General features: G+C 54.0%; 1 protein-coding gene across 7 annotated transcripts in view; it reads left to right on the top strand.

Moving 5' to 3' along the window:
* The window catches only part of Mpped1 (metallophosphoesterase domain containing 1), a 78208-nt gene that overhangs the window by 50949 nt on the left and 8812 nt on the right, over positions 1 to 18447 (top strand). For 5 of the 7 annotated variants that reach the window (XM_052748496.1, XM_052748497.1, XM_052748498.1 and 2 more), the window contains one exon: positions 3818 to 4043. In XM_052748496.1, coding sequence (XP_052604456.1) covers positions 3818 to 4043 — 226 coding nt within the window. The other 2 variants (XR_008220604.1, XR_008220603.1) reach the window with 2 other exon arrangements.

Genomic DNA, 18447 nt, shown 5'->3' on the forward strand with positions numbered 1-18447 from the left:
GTGGTGAGACGTGGAAGCTAGGGTGAGTCAGGGATGCAGGCAGCCAGCGGTGGCCCCCTGTCCACCCTGCTGGATTCTCTTGTCACCTGGTCCAGGCCTTGTCCTGTGCTTGGGGAAGGGCTGGTGAGGCTCCCAGGCTGACTCTGGTGGCCTTGAAGGACTCTGAGTCAGTGACCCAGAGGTACCGAGTTGGTCAACACTTGTAACATCGCCCCTGCACCTGAGCCGTGGGGCCCCTCCATGTACTGGGTTTAGCTCCGAGGCCCTCAGATATGGAGTGGACTTGATGACATCTACCTTGGATGGCTCTGTGGGGAATGAACATCTCGATGGCACTCGGGCAACTGTCCAGGGCAGGTGGTCTGCTCCTCCCCGACACTCTGTCCACTCTGTCCCCAGCTCTGTCCCCATTACTCAGCTCCAGTGCAGCAGGTGGCTTTACTCACCAGACTTACGCTGGGAACAGAGATGGGTGGAGCTAACATGTTCACTCCCCTGATTCTGGGGCTTCCCACCAGGGGCTAGGTTGTAGTAAACCTGAGGATTGAGCTCGGGGTCTCCCATCTCCCACAGCTTCACTGGAAACTCCCAGGCCAGGGCACAGTTATTGCAAGGCTCCGAACCCCAAACGCCTATGTCCGCGGACAGCACCTCAAAATGAGTGAATTGGACTCTGAGAGGATAGGACTGATGGGGACTGGAGAAAATGGGTATCTTCATCCTGTCTAAGGGGATACATAGACAATACTTCATGACTGCACCAGGAGCACCACACGTTAATAACAATAAAGTAATAATAATAATAATAACAACGAAATAAGAAGTGAAGTTTTATTGGGAATCTCTCAAATTTTTATTTCTGGCAACAAATTCAATTAAAAAGCAAAGTAGTACCAAGCTAAATATATCTGGGAGGAGGGAGAGATGGGACTTGTAGCTTCTAGTGTACAAATTCTGTCTCAGAGAAGTGAATTTGTTTTTCCTTTTGAATATCAAAAGGTTTTGTCCATTTCCATTCAGTGTGTTCTGTGGTGCCAGAGATTTCTCAAGTGTTCCTGTTCCCATCTCATGTGTGAGGAAACTGAGGCACGGTGGGATGCCAAGCCCCACAGGGGGTTAATGGTGGAACAGAGCTGTGGACTCAGACCTGTCCTGGTACCATGGCTTCCCAGAGCTGATAAACAGGCTTGGGGGCATCGAGTCAAGTGTGCAAATCAGGCATGTGTGCACCTCTGGGTTCCCCCACTGCCACACTGCCCTGGCCAGACAGAGAGTCAGTGGCTGTACACAACGCTTTGCCTTGACTGTCAGGCATGTGGCTGAGCAGGTTGCATAGGTCTCAGCTGGGCAGGCTTGGGAAAGTGTGTCACTGTTGTGTTTGTGTCACGGGGAGCTGGGGATTTCCTGCTGGAGAACCCCTTTTAAAAACTCTCCACTCAGGCAAAATTACAGAAAAGAATTTCAGGATGAATCAGTGAGGAGCAGAGTCAGGGTTTATTAGGAGATTTGAGATTGTGTGTATGGGCCTGTGAGTGCAGCAACTACAGAGGCCAGCAGAGGGCATCAGATCCACTGGGGCTAAAGTCATAGGCAACTGTAAGCCTCCAGATGTGGGTGCTGGGGACAGCACTGAGGTTCTCTGGAAGGGCAGAAGCATTTTTTTAACTGCTGCACCATCTCTTCAGCCCCTAGGAGACATTTTGACAGTTTTAAGTATGGGTATTAGAGAGGGGTGTGTAACTTGGGAAAAAGATAGTGTGCAATACTGTATCCCAGGTGTGGGTATGTGTTAGGAGGGAGAGAGAGGGAGAGGGAGAGAGAGAAGAGTGGAGGAGAGGGAGGAGGGAAGGAGAGAGAGTGAGTTGACCTTAACTGTCTTTGTGGTAGTCATGTATATGATTTAGCGGCTTCTGAAGTTACATCTCCAAAGGCTTCTAAGGGTCTCTCTCTCTCTCTCTCTCTCTCTCTCTGACTTCAGAGGGTGGTTTGTGAAATACAGTAGATAGGATTATGGTTGATAAGGTAAAGCCCTGGGTCACAAGGGTTACACAGGGAGTTGAGAGTTGTTTTCACTGTGAACAAAGTTAATCGCCTTGTTAGTGAGATTCCCAGGAAACTGCAGGTCACATGCGGAAAGAAATAAGGGCATGTTCCAGATCGCATGCCCGGGCTTTGAGCACAGCTCGCTGCCACTTAAACATGATTTGAAGTATCTCTGTGTGGAAGGAACACTGACTATGTGGGCAACCTTGATCCTCAGCTGTCAAGAAGCTTCAAACAGACCTGGTGGGTGAGGGGCTCCTTCCCATTCCTCTGTCCCCTGAATTTTTCACCTTTCTGTCTTGCCTGGGTTATGCAGCAGTGAGTGTGTGGAGTCCCATGGTGTCACATATCACAAGGCCCTAAGCCTGATCTGCCTGTCCTGGTTCTCATCTGAGGCTGGGACCAGCCTTCTTCCCAGAATGCACATGGCGGCTGAGTCTCAACGGGGTTGTTGAATCTGATTCCAGATCCTGAGTGTGGGTTACTCTGAAGACAGGCAGCAGACCAAACTTGGTTCTTCTTCAACATAGGTTGCATGCGTGTTTGCATTTGCATGTGTGTGTGTGCGTGTGTGCGTGTGCGTGTGTGTGTGCGCGCGCGTGTGTGTGTGTGTGTGTGTGTGTGTGTGTACGTAGGCCAGAGGTCAGTCTCCAAGTCATTCCTCTGGCGTTCTCTGCCTTGATTTTAAAAATTTTTTTGGGGGCAGGATGTATCATTGACCTGGAGCTCATCAGGGGGTCTAGACCGGCAAGCCGGTGAGCCCAGGGACCCACCCCTCTCCACTTCCTCAGGACTGGGATTACAAGTGTGTGCTACCAGACCTGGATTTAAAAACAACACAACAGCATGGGGTGTGGAGCTGGAGCAAAGCAAACAATCAGTTAAGCTATCTCCACAGCCCAACATCTCATTTTTTATCCAAGCCAGGGCTTCCCAAGCCATCACAGCTTCCTGAGTGCAGCAGCCGAGCCAGAGGGCTGAGCAGTGTGGAGCCTGGGCACGGAATGAGGGCAGGGTGAATGGCTGTAGGTGGACACTGCCCCGTCCTCTGAGGCTGTTATCCTCTTGTTCATTTGTAATATTTATTTATTTATTTATTTATTTACTTACTTACTTACTTATTTATTTATTTATTTACTTGAGACAGGGTCTCTGTGTAGCCCTGGCTGTCCTGAAATTCACTTTGTAGACCAGGCTGGCCTTGAACTCCCAGAGATCTGCCTGCCTCTGCCTCCTGAGTGTTGGGATCAAAGGTGTGCACCGCCACCACCTGGTTTGTTTTTTTGTAACTTGATTGTGTGGTTCTCAATGTGAACTTTGCAGATGACATCACCCATAGTGTTCAAAAGGTTGGGCAATCCTGGACCTTGTTTTGACTGTGAATTCCATGTTGGTGCTGCTGGGCACTGGGGTTTTCCCTGAGTGTACCATCTCTGAACCGGGCTCTACAAAGAACTTGCAATATCTGTTGGGATGTGTAGGCTGAGGAGCCTAAGATAGAGAGGCTGAGAGACTTGGTGGTAGCCTGGAAACAGAGAAGGTGAGGCTGGTACCTGTGGCTTAGGTGCTGGGGAGGACCCTGCCCTTGTGCTGAAGGACTTATGGTCAGTGGTGGCCCAGGCAGGCAGAGCCAGGGCCCGTGATCAGAGGGGCGGGGCCAGGGGGACATCTTTGCTGAGGGATTATAGTGGCTGTTCCCAGCTCTTTCCTTTGGTGGCGCTGTGGCTTCCGGAAGGGCTGCCAGCAGCCTGCTCTGTGCGTGTCCATCCCACAGGCAGCCTGCCCTACGAGTACAAGATTGTGATTGCGGGCAACCACGAGCTGACCTTCGACCAGGAGTTCATGGCTGACCTTATCAAGCAGGACTTTTACTACTTCCCATCTGTGTCCAAGCTGAAGCCGGAGAACTATGAGAATGTGCAGTCATTGCTGACCAATTGCATCTACCTGCAGGACTCAGAGGTCACTGTGCGTGGCTTCAGGATCTACGGCTCCCCGTGGTGAGTGTGCCCAGCCCCCATCGTCACCACCGGTTACAGGGTTACACTGAGAGCGGGTGGTGGGGACCCAAAGCTGAGGCTCAGGGCCAGTACAAAGCAGACAGAGGACCTGGGATTTGATTTTGTCCTTCCCACTCTCTGTCTGACTTCAGGCAGGTCACTGTTACCCCTGGGCCTCAGTTTCCCCATTTGGAATCAAGGAATGGTAGCATCACTTACATCCTCTGTGCTATACACGGTTTTACATGCAGGCAGGTGCTATTGTCTCCAGCTGTCTCTGAGGTTCAGAGACAGGCAGGGGAGGGATCTGGCTTTCAAACATCAAACATGAGCCTCGAGCACTAGGGAGCATCCCTTTCTGCCTGTCTTCTGTCCTCCCACAGAACGGAGTGTGGTTGTGGGATCCATCTCACTGAAGAAAGGCCTTTTGGATCTTCAGGTGGATTCACTATGCACTTTCCTGTGTGGGGAGGGCAGCCGTTTGAAAACAAATGCATAGTGAATCCTCACTCTGATGGAGACACAGTAACCGACTGGGCCTTCTCTCAGAACTCACCTGGTTGGGTGGTGCTCAAAGTGACCATAGGTCCAGACTGTCTTTGTGATGTCTGTGTGTGTCCGTGACAATGGTATGGACTGTAATGGTGTTGCTGCTGATAACCATGGTGGTCGTGAGGGTGATAATTTATAGTGCTGATGGTGATGATTGATGGTTGTGATGGTTGTGATGGATGATGGTGATGATGATGGTTGTGGTGGATGATGGTGATGGTGGTGATGGTGATGATGGTTGTGATGGTGATGATGGTGATGATGGTGGTGATAGATGATGGCAGTAGTAATAATAATGATGTTGGTTATGAGGATGTCGTGATGGCAGCAATGAGGATGACAGTGGTGATCATCGTGATGATGTTGGTGGTGCCGAGGATGGTGGTAATGATGATGATCAGGTGGTGAATAAGATGGTGGTGATGCTGCTGCTGGCTGTGGCATCATGTCATTGGTCCGTGGACCAAAGCCTTCACAATGCTTTCATGGGTCTGATGTGTTATCCACTTTCTACAAGTGGATAAATCTATTGACCCTTGAGTGGCCATAGGGTGTGAAGTGCTGGCCGGGTAAGGGGAAGCTCGCCAGAGGAGGTGGATGACCCCAGCCTCAGGGGGAGACAAGGACTCGCATAGACAGGGAGGCAGAGGCACTGACTGGGGACACAGGTGCCTGCAGGGTGAAGAGCCATGCAAACAGCACATCTGGGAAACCCAGGGCTGTCGTGTTTAATGCCCCCTGGTGATTTGAGGCTGAGGTGGGTTAAGGACTTTGTCTGGATCTTAGAAAGCCCAGGAGAGAGGGGAGGTGCCAGCCTGACCCATTCTCCAGGAGGAGCCTGCTGTCTCTGCCCGGGGCTTGTGGTGCTCAAGGGTTTGATGTACTCTCCTGGTTCTTTGGCACTCAAGGATGCGAGGGACTCAAAACCAAGGGCACGGAGGTGAGAAGGTGACTGAGGCTGCCTGGCAGGCCACGGGGGCCAGTCTGGAGAAGCTTGCTCATGCAACAGCTCATCTGGGAGGCGTGAGCAAAGGCTTGGGTCCTGAGGCTGGTACAGTCTGGGCAGGGCAAAGGTGGGGTGGGGCCAGCAGGGTGAGAGGTGGAGGCTCTGTGTATGAGGTCAAGAATTAGGACCAGCTCTTTGCTCTGTGGTTCACAACCTCTCACAGACACACACACACACACACACACACACACACACACACACACACACATCCCACCTTAAGAAAAGGTATTGTAAAGATTAGAGGCATTGCCGGGCGGTGGTGGCGCACGCCTTTAATCCCAGCACTCGGGAGGCAGAGCCAGGCGGATCTCTGTGAGTTCGAGGCCAGCCTGGGCTACCAAGTGAGTTCCAGGAAAGGCGCAAAGCTACACAGAGAAACCCTGTCTCGAAAAAACAAAACAAAACAAAACAAACAAAAAAAAAACAACAAAAGATTAGAGGCATGGCTTGGGGACCAAAAAAGCTGAGTTTAATTTTAGCCTCACATTTTGTGTGATCACTGGGTGACTTCTCTATGCCTTACTTCACTTTCTTACAGAATGGAGGTGGCAGTGTGCCCTCCCCTCCTCCAGTGGGTAGTTGTAAGGCGTCAGAGGGCTCCCCTGAGTTGCCATAGTGCTCAGAGACTGGAGACCTGTTTTGTTTGTTTGTCTTAGGGATGCCCTTCCTACATGGTCTAGCAATGAGGGTGAGGGGGATGGGGATATGGACAGGGCTCTCGGGTCCCCCCACTCAGCAGCCAGGCTCATCAGAGCCCCCTTAATAATCAGCTGGGTGACTCAGTACTAGGGCTTCCTAGGTGTGTGGTCCTCACCTGTAAAGGGAGGTCACACCCCATCACTGAACTGGCCATGAGGATGATGCTTGGGTGAGGCCAGCTGCCAATTCAGCTATTGTCAGCTGCTTTGAGCTCCAGCCACCAGTGGCCCCCACTGTGGCTTTCAATGTGGACATTACTGGCCTCTCTCGTTCCTGGTTTCCCCCAGGCCCGGAGATCAAGGGACCCTTTCTTCTTGACCCCAGACCTGTGTCAGCGGGAGCACAGGCTGGCCAGCAGAGCAAATGAATAGGGTATGTGGGGGGCAGTAAGCTGTGCAGTTGTGCTCATGAAAGAGCATGGTGGAACCCAGGATACTTCCTGTTGGAATGGGCTTTAGTACTGGGACTAAAGGAGGTGTGGCTAGGGAAGGGGAGCACTTCGATTTCTCAGCCTGGCTGTGCTTGGCCTGGTGACATGAACAGTCCCAAGGCCGTTCTGTGTTCAGAGTTCTGCTCGTTTCTTTGAGGTCATGCCACCTGGGGCTGGGAGCAGGTGACAGGAGGTGACACACAGCCTGATAAACTGGCCATATTTCACCATGCCATCCACTGCTGGGAGCCGATTGCGCAGATCTGCTTCTGTGGTGTCGCAGAATTAGTCCTGAGAGCGGTCCCCTCCCCTCTGACATCCGCATGCTGGGGAAGCTGCGTCTCTGGCAGTGTGCCTCAAACACAGGCTGTGAAAATCAAGGCACCACCACTCCAGGCAGCCTCTCTGGTCCCACTGTGCCATGGGAAGATGATGCTATTGCATTATATCGGGGCTTGAGGTCTGTCCGGATGAAGGAACAAGGGAGGTACCATCAGTGGTCTCATACGTGGTTCTTGTAACTCATGATCAAGGGGGCATCCTCAGAAGGGCGTTAACTCCATGTCAGCTGAGGGTTAAGCTGGCAACTACCCCCACTTTATAGATGGGCAAGAAGAGGTTCAGGTAAGCACATGGTTCATCCAGGGTTACCAAGGCAGAGGCACCCCAGGCTCCTGGTGAACTCTGCCCTTTCTGAAGTGGAGATCATGCAGTGTTTTCCTACGCACTACTTGGGTGCCCCAGGGGCCGTGGAGGCCTGAGAGTCATTCTCCTGGTTCAACAGTAAAGGCATCGAGTCAGCCATGAGTATTTATTGAGAGCTCGGCACCCATTGAGCCTCCGTGGATGTGGTGAGAACTCAACCATTGTGGTTGCTGCTGTCCTGGGTTCCTACCCTGGTGGCCAATGGCAGTCAGCAGCTGTCCTGTGACTCAGGAAGAAGTCCTGGGAGTTGGGGTCTGGGGAAAGCACCCATGGAGAGAACTGGGAACTGAAGAGATCACAGAGCTAAGGAAGTAGGGAAGGGAGTAGTTTGTTGCAGGCAAAGACCACGAGGCTGGAGAGGGTGCCAGGCTTGTGGGCACTGTAGCGTTACTTCCAGGCCCTGGGTGGGTCACAGTAAGAGACAGAAACCACAGACTGAGCAGAGCCTCTGCCCTCGGGTCCTTGGCTGGCAGCTCTGCCCTGCCTTCCTCCAAGCTATTGGGAACCAGGCTTTCCAGAGTCACCTCCCTCAGTGTCCCTCCAGGGAGGGAGTACTTGAGGACCACCACAGTGTTGAGATGGACGGTTGGGGCCTGCTGCCTCCCTGGGGCTCTTTACCAGGAGAGCTGTGTGGACCCTGTCCCACTCTGTGCCTGTGCGCATGTGGGTGCACAGAGGGATGCTCACCCTGGAAGCTGTGTCACTGCTGGTGTGTATGCACCTGTGGGTTACAGGTGACTCCCTCCTCTATCCTCTGTCTCAGGAGGCCCTGGGGGGCAGCCATCATGCCCCCGCTAGTGAGGCCTCTGTGCATCTCGCCAGTGTTCCTGGCCTGGTGAGCTAGCTCTGTCACCTAGGAGTCAGGTCCCATCCCTGCCACTGAGCTGCAGAAGCATTGGCCAAGCTGTGGAGCCATCCTGAGGCCTATGTATGGCTAGGAAATGTGATGATGTCACAGGTCACAGGATAGGGATGTTCATTACCTTCCAGGTCCCTTGGTGGAGAAGGAACCCACGTTGGCTGGTGTCTCAGGGATGCTAGAAGCCACACACATAGAAGTGGTATAAACCAGCCCTTAAACATGTGTTCATAGCTTAAGAACCTCCTGGCCTGGCTATGGACTCCACCCAGACCCGGGTGAGGTATGTGGGATGGAATCTCCTCAGCTATATCTTGAGGTTTCAAGTGGACACACTCAATTTCTGGGCACTGGTCAGCTACCCCCGGGGCAGCTTATGGTGGGACAGACTGACTGATGGTTATTGACATGCTCCAAACCAGCCTAATCTACAGTCAGTCCCTCATTGTGACTCTCTTCCCAGATGACTTTATCAAGTTCTTGACTAAAACTAAACAGTACGTGAGTGGCAGGGTTATTGCTTCTCTCTCCCTGGACACATTGGCTGGTGTGTGGCATTCAGGTATCCTTCAAAGCTTCAGAGGCATGGCTGGCTGTGCCAAGAGGGGGTTGGAGTGGACCACACAGCATTGGGGGGGGGGCAGTGATAAGCATGTCATCACCAGGGTGAGCGCAATATGAGAGCCCCTGCGGCTTTGACAAGGGGTGATCTGCTTGCACGAGGGGTCTGCGAACAAGCAGAGATTGCGTGGAGCCCCCGCGCCCTCCCGCTTTTATGTGAGTGCTGGGGATCCAAACTCTAGTCCTCATGTTTTCACTAGCCCTTCATCCGAGTCACTTCCTCAGCCCTGCGTTCTCTTCAGCAAAGTCAGTTTGCCAAGTGATGTCCTCTGCCAGCAGCCGCTTGCTTACCTGTACCCCTGCCAACACTTGGTACCATAAGGCTTTAGGCTTTACTCACTCTTGGGTGGGTGCTGGTGCTACGGTGGGGCTTGGCACCATTCCGTGGTTTCTGGCCACCTACATTCCTCTTTTCTGAAGCGTTTATGTCTTTTGCCTAGTCCATTATTTGGGGGCAGGGGTGGTCTGTCTTTTGGTTGGGGTGATGTGGGGGATGAAACCCAGAATCTCATGCACGCTAGGCAAGTTCCCTTATCACCAGGCTGCCCTCCCCACCCCCTGGCTAGTCCTGTTTTTTCTCTTTCTTACCGCTCCCTGGAGAGTCGTGGTGTGTTCTGAGTGGGGGACGAGTCCCTGGTCCTTGACACCTTTCAGATTGCCTTCCATCTTCTTGACCTGCCTTCTCCTCACCCACAGAGCCAATGAGATGAACAGAAGCTTGGGTTTGGGTGTGATCAAATGTGAGCACTTTTCTTCCTGGCAAGTGCTTCCTGTGTCCTGCTGACAGGGTCTTCTCTCCATGTTCCCCCTCTTGCTGTTCCCCTCTCCCCCTCTCCAGAACCTTACTGCTGGCTTTTCAGGCTTGGGCAGTGGAGCCACTGGCAATGGTGGTGCTTGATGTGAGGTGTGGGGGGGGATCCCCACTTTGTGTTTTTCCTTGTGCACACCCCTTGGCAGACACCATGAAGGGAAAATTCGTGTCCTGCTCTGACACCTTGACTCTGCAAGGGCCTGGGTCTGCTCTTGCCCCTCACCCCACCAGCTCATTCAGAACAGGATGGGGGTGTTGTATGTTATCCTAACAACTGGTTTCTTCGATATCACCTCTGCTGGGACACTTGAGACCAGGGGCCGCTTCCACACATAATCTCTGTTTCTGACTTCAAAGCCCGATACCGAACCTGGCTTATGTTGATAAATGTTTCTCCAATGGATGAATGCGTAGGTGGGAGGAGTCTTTGCAGTGGACTCCCACTGCAGCCCCATCCTGGCCTGTCTGCCTGTGTGTGCATCTTTCTGTGGTGGTCTCATCCCAGGCCCACTGCAGCCCCATCCTGTCTGCCTGTGTGTGCATCTTTCTGTGGCCTCATCCCAGGTCCACTGCAGCCCCATCCTGGCCTGTCCGCCTGTATGTGCATCTTTCTGTGGTGGTCTCATCCCAGGCCCACTGCAGCCCCATCCTGTCTGCCTGTGTGTGCATCTTTCTGTGGCCTCATCCCAGGTCCACTGCAGCCCCATCCTGGCCTGTCCGCCTGTGTGTGCATCTTTCTGTGGCCTCATCCCAGGTCCACTGCAGCCCCATCCTGGCCTGTCTGCCTGTGTGTGCATCTTTCTGTGGCCTCATCCCAGGCCCACTGCAGCCCCATCCTGGCCTGTCCGCCTGTGTGTGCATCTTTCTGTGGTGGTCTCATCCCAGGTCCACTGCAGCCCCATCCTGGCCTGTCTGCCTGTGTGTGCATCTTTCTGTGGTGGTCTCATCCCAGGTCCACTGCAGCCCCATCCTGGCCTGTCTGCCTGTGTGTGCATGTTTCTGTGGTCTCATCCCAGGTCCACTGCAGCCCCATCCTGGCCTGTCCGCCTGTGTGTGCATCTTTCTGTGGTGGTCTCATCCCAGGTCCACTGCAGCCCCATCCTGGCCTGTCTGCCTGTGTGTGCATCTTTCTGTGGCCTCATCCCAGGCCCACTGCAGCCCCATCCTGGCCTGTCTGCCTGTGTGTGCATCTTTCTGTGGTGGCCTCATCCCAGGTCCACTGCAGCCCAATCCTGGCCTGTCTGCCTGTGTGTGCATCTTTCTGTGGCCTCCTCCCAGGCCTATACCAACTCCTCATTTGCTAGCCTCCTAGTCCACGCTGGACTCTGAACACCATGGTGAGAATGCCACCTCCTGTCTCACCACGCTGCCCACTCTTCCTAGCACCCCGACACCCAAGGCTGGATGCCCACTTCCCTGTGCCCTTGACCTGGGCCTGTCCTCCTCCAACATCTGGAAGGGAAAGAAGGAGCAAAAATCTGGGAAAACCTGCCTCCCTCCAGGGCACGTAGTGACTCTGTGGGACTTTGGACACTGTTGCTGGCCCCCTCAGCTACAGCTGGGCATATGTCCACCACCTAGAGTGGCTCTGGGGCGGAGCTAACTCCAGGAAGAGGACAGAGTCAGTTTTTGCAAAATCCTGCCTTTTTTTTTTTTTTAAATCCTGCATATATACTCTATTCATTTATGGGTTTTGGATGCATTTTTTGTTCTCATTTAACTAAAAACGGCCTTGATTTAAAAAAGAGAGAGAGAGAGAAAGGAGTGAGGGAGAGAGTGAAATTGGCACGCAGCAAGCCCATCTGCTCTAATTACTTCTGGTATTTTGAAAGAAGGGATCTAAACCTGCTGAGACACCGAACTTGGGGAAGCGGCTGCTGGGCCTGCGCCTGGGAGGCTGGGCTCAGATACCGATTCTGTGCTTGGCTGGGCTGCCTCCTGTCAGGGCTGGCCCCTGAGGCCCAAGGAGGGGACTTCTCTTGTCTCTAGGAACCAGGGCCTCAAGGGCCAGCTCTGCAAGGCTGGGCTGAGAACCCAGCCTGGTGTGTGGGTGCTAGCAGTGTGGCAGTGGCTGGAACCTTGGCTTTGTGAGATGGTGTCACAATGAGTCCCCTTGCCCTTAGCATTCAAAGAGGCCAGATATAGACATTGCCTGGCACACAGTTGGTGTCTCATCATGCTGCTGGCTGTGGCCACGCAGTATTGGGGCTAGGGATAATGAGGGTTGCCTTTACATAGCCAATAGCCACAGATAACCCTCCTTCATTCAGGCATGGGACAGCGAGTGCCTGGTGGCCTCTGGGAGCAGGCCCGGGGTGGGCACGCATGCCATCTTTTCTGTGCCATTCTCCTACTTTGTACAGTTAAGTAGGCCTGCTGCACAGCCTGGGGCAGGAATGGAGCAGCCTGGGAACTTTGTCTGTGATGGCACTCAGGGAAGCCTGCTGATGTGACAGCTGTGTGTGTCTGTCTTATCACAACCCCCAAGACAATTAGTGAGGTTCCCTCCTTTTCCCTCATTTGACAGAAGGTGCTGAGACTCAGGAAGCAGGTTGACTTGCTACGAAGGAAGGCCCCACAAGGATCAAGGGGAGCCGGGCCAGGGAGGGAACCGTGTGCCCTCAGGACAGCCACAGCGAGGTGCTCGATGAATGTCATTCACCGGGGAAGAGCACAGTCCTGTTTGGTGCATAGCACAGTTTAGGGTATTGCCTGGTTTTGTGATGTTCTCAGAGGGACTTGCCTGTCTCAGTCTGTGAGTGTGCCCAGCAGGAGCTACCTTATGCTGGTGTCTTGGCTTAGGGCTGGGGACCCATTGCTGGAGGTCTGGGCTCTGGAGTCCTTGGTAGAGGATCCTGCACTGTATCAGGGTGAGGGCTTTGTGGTCCGCTCTTTTACTGAAGCCCCCAGGGTCCAGCTTGAAGAACGTATGTCATACACCTGTTCCCTCCCCTCCCTGACTTGGTAGCTTCTTGCTGTCTTACTGACTTCAAGGACTATTCCCACGAAGCCCCCACACAGCATTTGTCTTAGACTGTCTTGCATCTTTGGGTGCTGTTAGCCTGAGGTTATGGCCTTCACAACACCCAGGCTGGTACTTGGTGGCTTTCCCCAAACTGCTCCGTTTGATCTTTGTCCCGACGGGACAGACAGGACTATGCCATTTTGTGTCATGGCTGAGCTGGGGGATGTGCAGAGATGCTGAGGGACTGACTGGCCTGTGCTCTCAGCGCTGGGAGGAGGCAGGTATGTGGGTTGCTCTGCTCAGGCAGGGTGATAGCCTCAGCTGGTGCTGATGTGGGTAGCCTCCCCCTGACGCTGGCCTGCCCTCTGGTGGTCCCTGTGGACAGCAGAATGGGCGGGGCTTCAGCTCTTGCCTCCCCGACCCTCCTATGGCTCATCTAGTTCTGCATATGAGAGAAGAGGCAGCTGCTGAGCACCGAGCCACGGGGTGGTCATTGAGGCCACCTCAGTAACGTCTTTCCTTGTCTTCAACCCACACGCGCGCGCGGTCGGTCAGGAGCCACATGTCTCTGTTCAGGGAGCTGTCTACATGACTGGGTAAGCTCAGATTCTTCCCAGGAAAACAAGGGCAACCTGTGATAGCCACATGGGAGCCAGCAGCACATGACATGGCTCAGGCCCCCAGAGACCCTGCCTGTCACCCGTGAGTGGGTCCACTGTTGCTCACCCTTCTCTCTCTCCTTCCTGGTACTCAACATTCCAGGCCTGGCTTACTGTGTCTATGATGGTATCTGAGACAGGGAAAGAGAGTCCTTGGCTTCTGGACCCTACTGAGCTGATTGTTCATATATCTATGCACATGTACACATTCAATCCACACACAGGCCTACACATATGTAATATAGTCAATAAACAAGCCTGCGTACACATTCATGATATACATAAATGCCTGCACGCACAAGTGCACACAAACACATGCATGTGTCCACATGCACCGCTGGACAGTCTCACACACACATTCAAATTGATATGCTTGATAGGAGTGCACTCTCAAGGACACACACACACACACACACACACACACACACACACACACACACAAGCACACTCATGATCTAGTTATGTATGTCCACACATGCACAGGTGGACTAGGGAGGTACACTCTTAAGGACACACACACACACACACACACAAATGCACATGCACACACACTTCCTTTCCCTTTTCCTATCCTTATCTTCTGTCTCTTTTCCGGAGTTGCTTCTTCTCTGTTGCCTCTGTCCTCTCAAGCAGGCTGCTGTGCGCCCGCTCACTCTCCCACTCAAGATTAACGTCTGAGACGAATCATCTGCCATCTCTGCACAGAGTCCCAGCAAAACAAAAGATGAGCGATTCCGCATATCGGAAGGGTGGGGGAAATTAATTAGGAATGACAAGGGACCCAGTCTGCAGCTCCACACTCTCCGCTGCTGACTTGCTGGCTACGGTTGTGGCCGCATGAGTGACAGACTTCTGGACGCTGGGCGGCTGGTAGGACCCTGTCCACTCTCAGCAGCCTCAGGCCATACTGCCTACCACCTATCCACTTCCCTCAGCCTTAGCATGCCAGCAGCACCCAGGGACATAGAGGGGACAGCTGACTTAAGTGTCTCCCATAGTAGGAGGTGATGTCCCCAGTAGATAGGAAGTCTGCACTGTGCAATTGGGATTCTGGGCTTGGGAGCTATCGTCCTATCCATGGTTTTCTAGGCTGTAAAAGGGGGTTACAGCCTAGCTGGGGTGCTAGGTGTGACTGGGGCTAGTGACAAGTAGCAGCTTCATCTGAGACACTCATTAGCTGTGGCTGAGGCTGGCCCCTTGGGAGTGGCTTAGGAAACCTGTCTTTCAGGGAGCTGATGGGAACATCGTACAGGTGAGTTGGCCCTTCAGAGGTGGGACCTGGGCAGGCCCTTCTACAGCTCCCCAACAGCTGGCCCAGCTTCTAGGCTGGGAGGTGGCCTAGGTAACTGTTCTGTTCTGAGCCAGCGTGGGAAGGTAAGACACCAGGGAGCCTCAAGAGGAAGGAATGAGAATTAGCGGCCGGGGGGGGGGGGGGGGGGGGGGGGGGGGGGGGGGGGGCGGGGGCGGGGCAGGTCTCCTGCAAAGGGCGACTTTGGGGTCTGAGGAAGGCTACCAGGAGTCCAGCTCTCTGTACCCGAGTCCATGGAGGTGGTGAGGGGTCCCTGGGAGTCAAGCTTTCTGAACATCAGAATGCAGGTGGAGACACTGGGGTCCAGGTTCTTCCTTGTGAAATGGGCGCACACTGCCACCTGGGCAGGCCCTGGAGAGGGGGAGGCAGCAGGAAGCTTAGCAGGTGGCAGGCGTCCCTGATAAGAGTGGTTGTCACTTTGGAGCTTGACTAGCAAGTCCTAGGGCAGGGATCCCACTAGGAGAGTGCAGAGGGGAGGGTGCAGAGGGAGGGTGCAGAGGGGAGGGTGCAGAGGGGAGGGTGCAGAGGGGAGGGTGCTAATACGCACGTATGTACGTATGTACATTCTTTCATATCTGCAGCCAGGCAGAACACCTGCTGGCTTAGTCCAGTTTTTATTCATCTTTCACTCATGTGCTCCTTAAACAGACCTCCCCTAAGGGCCACCCAGGCTCAGCCCTCTGCCAGATACAGGGGACACTGGACCTGTGCTGGAGGAGCAGACAACAGACCATCCAGGTGGGGATGAGGAACCTGTGCCTAAGGAGGGAGGTGATCAGGGGACACTTCTGGAAGAGATGGCCTTTGAGTTGGGCCTTATGAATGGGAGAAGTTAGGAAGGCCCTCCGATGTGGGGACAGCAGGGGACCAAGCCTGGGGATAGGTACAGAGCAGGGAGGGACCGTCAAGGCTGGTGTGGGAACTTCATGGAGACCTGGGCTGGACTGTCTGAGTCAACTGGGGTAGGTTCAAGGGCCCTGTGTGTCATGAGGACTGTGTCCTGGAGGCCGTGGGGAGCCATGGAGGGATCTGGAGGAGTCACAGGGAGCCTGTGAGGGATTCAGGCTCATCTTTTCTGTTTAGTCAGCCTGAAGGCTCCAGGGAGCCTGTGGGAGATGCTTGGGCAGGAAGCTCCCCTGGAAGAGGGAGCTGGTGCCTGGCCACCCCAGGGGGTTCTTTGCATCAGCCACTGGCTTGGACACAGGATGCAGGTGTCTGGGATCCTGGCCCAAGTCCTTTCTGCTCCTGTGCACCCTCATACACCACTTGTCTCCTCTGTGTTAACACTTCCTTGTGCCTCATTGGGGGGGTCTCGCAGCAGTGTCACCCCAACAGTTAACTGAGCAACTATACATGGAGGGCGATAACGTAGACGGGTGGTATTTTTATCATTTTGGGTTGGAAGAGGGAGTCTGGCTCTGGACTATGTCACTTAGGTATGGCTCTGCACCCCAGCTTGTGTGTCTGTGGTAGCCATGGTGACACACACCTCCCCCCCCCCGGTAGGTGTGAAGACTGAGAGGTCCCTCTGTGGATGCCCCCTCAGTGTTCAGGAACACCTGTGGCCTCCACTGCCCTACACTCTAGGCCCAGGAAATGGGTTCAGCCAGGGGTCACTCTACCCCTGGCTGAACCCCAGGAAACATGCTCACTCGGGGCTGAATGCTTGCCTTGGGGAAGTAGAAACTGGGACTCGGCTTCAGCTGCTTGCTCTCCATGAGTGCTGGCAGCCCCGTCAGCTACCAGGGAGCCCAAGCTCACGCTTCAGGGGAACCCCGTAATGATTGGCCACGAGGAGGTCATTTATATTGGCTAAGCGGGGCCTAATTAGGCTTGATCTGAAGGTTAGCAGAAGCACACAGAAAAGCTGTTAAGGGGTTAACCTCGGAGAGATTACGTTGTATTCAGCGCTCTGTTAAAGTTTGAATTAATTTTTCCCATGGGTTTGCTCACATTCTAATTTTCAACTAAATGAGACATCTGTTTCAGAAAAGGAAAATTTGCTCTGGTTGTCATGGCAACTATCATTCTGTAAGAAAATTATTCCAATGGTTACTTTAGAACAGAAAGACAGAGATTCAGGACATAAAGCTAGCTGCCTTCGGCTCAGTCAGAATTCTGATGGGCCACCCTCCATGGCCATGAGGTGCCTTGGATGGTGAGGCCGGCGGCAGGTGGAGGTGGCGCCAGGCCCAGGTGTTAGGTTGTGGTGGAAGCTGGTCCAGGGGCTCTTGGGTGCCCCAGTATCGTGGCTTGAGCATTCATGGGTAGTATTCCAAAGTTGGATGGCAGTGAGGGCCGGGTCAGTGTGGGTGTGTCCTTCCTAGGAAATGTCAGGAAGCCATACAGAGAGCTGGTCACTGTGGCTGTTCACAGTGCTAGGCGTTACTGGATAGAAAGGATTAGTGCACCCCCAAACAGCACCCCAGGAGGCTCCAGTGCAGACTGTATACTGAAGATGGGCTCTCCTTTGTCTCCTGGGTCAGCATCAACTGGTGGTGGATGTGACCGGGGCCCTGGTGGCCCAGAGGCCTCAATGTGGCCCCTGGAGTCTGCTCAGGCCTTGCTGACTGGCACAGCCACCCAGGCCTGCCCGCTATCCAGGGAAAACCCTTGCTGGAACCACCTCAGAAATATCTTCCAAAAATTTTCCTGCAGGCTCTGCTTCCCTCTGCTCCCCAATGCTAATGGTAGATAGTGGCATCGGGGGCATTGCCTGGGTGCAGATAGTCCCCTGAGGTCTCCAGCCATATCCTTGTCGGCCCCTCTTCTTCCATGTTGCTCTTAGGAGGGCACAGCAGCCACCCTCAGGGGTCAAGCCTGGGAGAGGTGAAGGGCCAGTCTGGAGCGGAATCAGCGTGACTCTGCTTGGATGACATTCCAACCTGTGTGTGGGGGGGCACGCAGCCAGCCTCCAGACCTCCAAAAGCTGAGGTCCTGCTGATTGCTGCCCCTGGCCAGGAGCAAGGCAGAAGCTTTGAGGGTTGGAGTGGGGGGGGGGCAGGTCTCATGGCCCACAGGTGGGTGGGGTAAGACAGAGAGGGGAGGGGAAACATGGGACAGAGGTGGGGAGGGGAAGGGGAGCAGTCTGGGGCTAGATGTCCAGCTGGGGTCTGATTCACCACCAGGCTCAGCCTGGAGTGCTGTGTGGTCCTGGGGTGTGAAATGGCTCCTCTGGGCATCCCCACGAGTGAGTCTGTCCCATTTTCCCTCCAGAGCAAGGCTCTGTAGTGCTGGGTGAGGGGAAGCTGGAAGGCAGGGGTGGCCTGGGCTGGGTTCCGGGGTCCCTGGGATATCTGCTGTGCTTCTGAAAGCTACCCGCTGCAGTGGCTCAGGACAAGGAACACTAACAGGCACCTCTTCTCCATACTGATGAGGCCTTGTCCTGCCCGTGTAAATATTTGATGAGATTTCTGAAAAAATGAAACCTGTGTTTAGAAGACAGCACCAGACACACACTGTTCCCTGCCCTGTGTGCTGGCCGGACACTGAGTGGTTTCCAGGCTGCTATGGTCTTTCTGACTCCCACCCCACCCCTTCAGCTGCACAGTTCTGAGACTCCTAGGCAGTGAGTCAGAAATTGCACAGCCCTTGGATTCTGTAGAGAGGGGCTGCCAGTGCCAACCAGGGCCATGGCAGAAGAGGACCCTTACCTTGTGACCAGGGTGTGTGACTTGGGGGCAAGGTGTAGGTAAAGCTCTGTCAGCTGAGGTGCCCCTTCCTGCTCTCAGGCTCTCTGAGGTCTCCTAGCCTGCCTTTCCCTTTAGAAATGCTCTTGCCGGCCATCC

This window comes from Peromyscus californicus, unplaced genomic scaffold (genome assembly GCF_007827085.1).
Source record: "Peromyscus californicus insignis strain IS unplaced genomic scaffold, ASM782708v3 Scaffold_20__1_contigs__length_68692818, whole genome shotgun sequence".
Classification (NCBI taxonomy): Eukaryota; Metazoa; Chordata; class Mammalia; order Rodentia; family Cricetidae; genus Peromyscus; species Peromyscus californicus.